General features: G+C 43.9%; 1 protein-coding gene across 1 annotated transcript; it reads left to right on the forward strand.

The window, feature by feature from the left end:
- Positions 1-5,829: 5,829 nt before the first annotated feature.
- On the forward strand, positions 5,830-6,195 carry LOC122725668 (biogenesis of lysosome-related organelles complex 1 subunit 2-like). The gene has a single exon (XM_043962878.1). The coding sequence runs from the start codon at positions 5,842-5,844 to the stop codon at positions 6,193-6,195; it is 354 nt and encodes a 117-aa protein (XP_043818813.1). The 5' UTR covers positions 5,830-5,841.
- Positions 6,196-6,440: the final 245 nt, after the last annotated feature.

The following is a 6,440-nucleotide window of genomic DNA, read 5'->3' on the forward strand; positions in this document are numbered from 1 at the left end:
TCAAAAATAAATGGGTTAAATTAGATGACTTCTAAAGTCTCTCTCAACTGTAAATCCTACAATTCTGTATCCTGCTTGGACATTTGCTGCCTTGGACACATCAGGTGGCTGAGTCACTTACTGCCTCCCTTGGCCATGACCAAGTCACATCAGCAGCAGCAGCAGCAGCAGCGGCAGCAGCAGCGGCATCAGTATCTTCCATTTATTATTATTATTTTATATGATACTTTAAAGTTTGTGAAGCACTTTACAAATATCTCATTTTATCCTGACAACCACTCTGGCAGTTAGGTACTATTATTTACATTATTATTTACATTAAGAGATGAAGAAACTGAGGCAAACAGAGGTTAAGTGATTTGCCCAGGGTCACACTACTAGTAAGTATCTGAGACAGGGTTTGAACTCAGAGCTTCACAATTGCAGGTTAATGAGTCCTATTCCCAGGTTCCTTATCTGTAAAATAGAAATGTTGGCTTAGTTCCTTCCTAGAGTTGTTGGGAGAAAGGGACTGTCAATCTTGGAACTGTTAGAAAAATGAGCAACTGTTCTTATGTGTAATTCCCACAGGCAGCCTAGTATATATCTCTGTGCCTTTGCACTGGCTGTCCCCCATGCCTGGTGGGCACCCCCTCCTCAACTAGCCATCTTAGATTCCCTTCTTTTCCTCCAAGAATCAGATCATGTGCTGCCTTCAACAATGAAGCCTTTCCTAACCTCCCCAGCTGCCAATGCCGTCTGCCACAAAATCACCTTGTTTCTCTTCAGGCCCTTAAGAAATGCTTGTTCGTTGATTATATACCTATATATCTATAGTTGCCTTCCCACTTACCCCCAGGCCCCAATAGAATGTAAGCTCTTTGAGCACAAGCACTTCTGTCTTTGACTTTGTTTGTCCTTCATTCCAGAAGAGGACCATGACATGGGGTGATGTCATGACTTGCACTGAATTGGACTTAAGTGAGGGAGGGCTGTGCAAGGTCACCAATCTCACTCTCTCTTCCAGAGCCATCTGGGTCCGGTGGCAAGACACTAGCACAGTGTCTGGCACAGAGCAGGCCCTTGCTAAATGCTTGTAGGCAGAGTGATGCACAGCGGGTTCCTGGTAAATACTCATTGAATGTAATTCCACTGAAATTATTTTAAAGGAAGAACCCCAGAATCTTAGGGTTCTCAACCACATTAGGAAGTGTGGAATGCCGTAAGAGGGTTGGACTGGAAAGCAGAAGACCTAGGTTTGAAATCCAACTTTGGTCATTACTGCCTGTTTGTCCTTGGCCAAGTCACTTCACTGATTAAAATAATTTCCTTATTTGTAAAATGAGGAGGTTGGACCCCTTATTATTCTAAATTTATGACCTTCCTCTTGACCTAAGGAGACAGACCCCTTAGACATGGTCCTGGCCAGAGATAGAAAGATGAGCTGACCTCTAGGGCTCTATCAGCTCCAAGATGCTTCCAAACCTATCCTCCTTCCAAAGAAAATATTTGCTATGGCATCTATTCCTCCCAGTCCCTGATTGCTCTCTGTAAAAATAATCATAACCAGAGGCCATCAGTGGATAGTATCTGAGCAGTCACTCAGAAACCAAACACCTGAATGAAGCTGGGGATAAATCCTGGCACCCCCATGAATTGAGCTGTGTGCCTTCCTCGGTGGGGTTGATTTCACTCATTCCTCTTGGATCTTGGATCCCATGGAACAAAAGGTGGCGACTGAGTGTGAGCCCAGGTGAAGGGGAGAGTCACTCAGTCTGCCTTAAGGAGGAGAGAAGGGTGGGAAACTCTGGCCAGGCAAACTGGAAAATCAGCTTTTGGGGCCGCTCCCTCCCTCTGACCTTTGTGGTGCCCTCAGGGCCACTGACCCCTAGCATCTACCTCCTGTCCCCACCCATCTGTCTTCTAGACTGTGTGGCAAAGAGGAGGGCCACAAATGCTAGGGATGGTCTGAAGGGGCAGTAGTCTTGGTCTGGGGAGGGAGTGTAGATGTGCAAAGGGGTAGGCCTCCCTTTCACCTACATGGATCTTCATAGATAATTGAGATCATATATGTAAAAAGCTTTGCAAATCTCAGGGTACTATAGAAATGTCAGCTATTACTGTTAATTCTGACTTCTCAGCACCCAAGGAGTCAAGCTGTAGCTTAGAGATTTTTATATATATATATATATATGTGTGTGTGTGTGTATGTATGTATATATATGTATATCTATGTATATTCAGGTGCTTGGTTTCTGAGTGACTGCTCAGACACTATCCCCCATGGCCTCTGGTTAAGATATATGTGTGTATGTATACATACACACACACACACATATATATAGTATATATGTATAAATGTGTGTGTGTATATATACATATATGTCTAAACTACAGTTTGACTGTATGTGTGTGTATATATATATATATATATATATACATGTGTGTGTGTGTGTGTGTGTGTGTGTGTGTGTGTGTGTGTGTGTGTGTATTATGACTTTTTTTGGTCAAGCAACCATTGAGCAACTATGTATTTACCTTTCTGTTTCATTCCATAGAATCCTACAATTTAAGAACAGAAAAATGCCTTAGAGACTATTTACATTTTAGGGGGAGTTGGGAAAGAAGGGGAAAATGTATATCTTTCTAAAATTTATTACACATTTCCTTGATTTTTTTTTGGGGGGGGAGGGATTTTTGGTGAGGCACTTGGGGTTAAGTGACTTGCCCAGGGTCACACAGCTAATAAGTGTCAAGTGTCTGAGGCCAGATTTGAACTCAGATGCTCTTGAATCCAGAGCCAGTGCTTTATCCACTACACTACCTAGCTGCCCCACATTTCCTTGATTTTTAAAACTGAATATGATGCATGTAATTTAAGTTCTATTTCATGATTCAGGATGATTACCCTGAATATTTTTATTTGTTTGTTTGCTTGAGACTGATAGTGCGGTGGTTTCTCACCTTCTCTGTTTCCATTCTGGGCCATTTGGCCTTTCCTTAGGCAGTTTGGTGGCTCTATGGATAGAGTATCCAGCCTGGAGTCAGGAAGACCTGAGTTCAAATTCAGCTTCAGATGCTTAAAAGCTGTGTGACCTTGGACAAGTTACTTTACTCTTTTTGCCTCGGTTCCTCATCTGTAAAATGAGTTAGAGAAGGAAATGGCAAACCATTCCAGTATCTGCCAAGAAAACCCCAAATGGGGTCACAAAGAGTTGGATATGACACCACCACCACAACAGCAACAACCTCTACAACATCTTTCAGATTCCTTTCTCTCCACTCATACAGCCACCATCCTCATTCAGACCCTTATCACTGCATGTTTGGACTATGGCAACAAGCCTCCCGATTAGTCTTCTTGCCTTTAGTCTCTCCCAAATCCACCATCCTCCACCTACCTGCTGAAATGATTTTCTTTTCTTTCTTTCTTTCTTTCTTTCTTTCTTTCTTTCTTTCTTTCTTTCTTTCTTTCTTTCTTTCTTTCTTTCTTTCTTTCTTTCTTTCTTTCTTTCTTTCTTTCTTTCTTTCTTTTTCTTTCTTTCTTTCTTTTTTTTTAGTGAGGCAATTGGGGTTAAGTGACTTGCCCAGGGTCACACAGCTAGTAAGTGTTAAGTGTCTGAGGCCGGATTTGAACTCAGGTACTCCTGACTCCAGGGCCAGTGCTCTATATATACACTGTGCCACCTAGCTGCCCCTGAAATGATTTTCTTAAAGTTCAGGACTGATAATGTTATCCAATAAACTCCAGTGGGTCCCTATTAATTACTTCTGTGATGAAGCATCATCTCCGTTTAGCAGTTAAAGCCCTTCCCACCTGGCTCCATCTCCTCCCTTCCAAGAGTCAGTCCACATTACTCCTGTCTCCATACCCTATGGTTCAGCCAAAAAGGCCTTCCTACTTTTCTTCACACAGGCTACTCCATCACCCATCCTTATGACGCTGCACTGGCTCTCTCCCCTGTCTGAAAAGCACACCTTTTATCTTTTGGAATCTTGAACTTCAGTTCAAGTGCTACTTGCTGCATGAATCCTTCCTTGGTTCCTGCTAGAGATCAGTGACTCTTTCCCAAGGTTACCTTGTATCTGCTGTTTTGTATGTAATAGGACACTGTATATCATTTCTATACACCTGTATATAACACGGTATATTTATTTATTCTCCCCCATTAGAATGTAAGCTCTTTGAGGGCAGGGACTATTTCACTTTTATTTTTGCCTGACATATAGTAGTCATTTACTAATTGCCTGATGATTATTATGCTTGAGACAGTCCTAAGAGTTGGTGGGAGTTAAGGAGGGAAAGAATTACTTGTCCTCAAAAGGGCTTCCCATCTAAAAGGGGAACTAAGACAAGCAACATCTAGAATATGGGAAGAATGTGTTGAGCATCTTGGTAGGTTGGTTGTTGTCCTTCTTTCCTTCCTTTTTTTTTTTTTTTTTTTTTGCGGGGCAATGAGGGTTAAATGACTTGCCCAGGGTCAGACAGCTAGTAAGTGTAAAATGTCTGAGGCCGGATTTGAACTCAGGTACTCCTGAATCCAGCGCTGGTGCTTTATCCACTGTGCCACCTAGCTGCCCTGTTGTCTTTCCTTTTTATAGAGGATCAAAATGACATCACTATGTTGGGGTCAAGGTTCAGCATATCTTATGGGCTGATTGGAGCAATATGAGCTTGGGAGGCTCTGCCATGGGTCAGACACAAATAATCCATATGAACACAAGAGTAACTTAACATATCATGAGAGGAGAACAGCAGAAGTGCTGTTGGGTCCAAAGGACAGAACTGGGGAGCAGGAGAGATTTAATGTAAGAAGCAAAAGAATTCTGGGTAGTGGAGAAGGCATCCTGGTGGTGAGGGGGGAGGAACAGCATGAGCAAAAGTGGAGGGAGAGGAAAGCATTGTACCTCTGAGTAGAGCTGATGGTTCACTTCAACTGGATTGTAGAAGCTAGGGCTGGAAAGAGAGGTTGGGGCCAAAGTATGAAGAGTCTTGAATGCAGGGCAAAAGAATTTGAACTTGATTCTATAGTAATGGGGAGATGGGATCATCTTTCACTAATCCATTTGGATTTACAAAGCATTTTCCTCAAAACAGCCCTGTGAGGTAGGCTAGGACTGACTGTTCACCCCATTTTACAGAGAAGGAAACTGAGATTTTAAGACCTTAATTGAGGTTGCCAGTTGGACAGCCACCCATAGGACAGTCACGACCAGGCCTACTGATCCCAGTGCACAGTCAGCAAGGCCAGGGCAGGGAGAAATCCACAAGCCATAGAGGCCTCGGTGTAGAAAGCCAGTGAAACAACCCCTATACCCCAGCACAAGAAGCTTGAAATAGGGACCCTGGTGCCCCCAGAGCAGACTTCAACTTAAAAAAAGTTGCAGTATGAGTAAGAAACAAAAAAGAGTTCTCACCATTGAAAGCTTCTGTATCTACAGGGAAGAGGCAAACACAAACTCAGATGAGGACAATACTCCCAAATTGCCTACATGTGAAGCCTCAAGAGGGAAGATGAATTGGTCTCAAGAACAAAAAGCCTTCTTGGAAGACCTCAAAAAGGATTCAAAAAATTAATTGGGAGGCAGCTAGGTGGCACAGTGGATAAAGCACCGGCCCTGGATTCAGGAGTACCTGAGTTCAAATTCAGCCTCAGACACTTGACACTAGCTGTGTGACTCTGGGCAAGTCACTTAACCCTCATTGCCCAGAAAAAAAAAATCAATTCAGTCTTTTCCTCCTCTCCTTTCCCCCTTCTCTTCCCTCCCCTCCCCTCCTGTCCCTTCCCCTCTCTGTCCTCTTCCCTCCCCTCTTCCCATCCCCATCCCTCCCTTCCTGGCCTAGACGATGCAGTGGCGGAGATGGCCGAGGAGGCCATGGAGCTGGCTGAGGCGGACATCACAGAGCTGTGCCAGGACATGTTCTCCAAAATGGCCACGTACCTGACAGGCGAGCTGACGGCTACCAGTGAAGACTATAGACTTCTGGAAAATATGAACAAATTGACTAGCTTGAAGTACCGAGAAAGGAAAGATATTGCAGTAAACATAAGTAGAAACCTAAAGGACTTAAACCAGAAATATGCAGCACTTCAGCCTTATCTGGATCAGATCACTTTAATTGAGGAACATGTAGCAGCTATTGAGCAGGCAGCCTACAAATTGGATGCATATTCAAAGAAACTAGAAGCAAAGTACAAGAAGTTAGAGAGATGATGAACGCTTCTCCAGCACAAAGATGGACTCCAGGAATGACTGTGAGGGGGTATCACGCTGGGACGCTTCAACTTCATAAAGGGAAGCCATCTGGCCAATCCCCTGGAGGGTCCCAGCCCCCCTTTGCTTGGATGAGTGACTGGCTGCCCCCTAACGTTCCCCTAAAACTCTGCCCCAACTGTGTGCTTCGTTGTGTGCCCTGAACCAAGGCTTAGACATCAGGATCAACCCTGGCTGGAGCCGGC

The sequence above is a fragment of the Dromiciops gliroides genome, chromosome 4 (genome assembly GCF_019393635.1).
Source record: "Dromiciops gliroides isolate mDroGli1 chromosome 4, mDroGli1.pri, whole genome shotgun sequence".
Taxonomy (NCBI): Eukaryota; Metazoa; Chordata; class Mammalia; order Microbiotheria; family Microbiotheriidae; genus Dromiciops; species Dromiciops gliroides.

Coding starts and splice junctions, on each gene's coding strand:
- LOC122725668 (XM_043962878.1), top strand. CDS start 5,842: ATGGCCGAGGAGGCCATGGAGCTGGCTGAGGCGGACATCACAGAGCTG.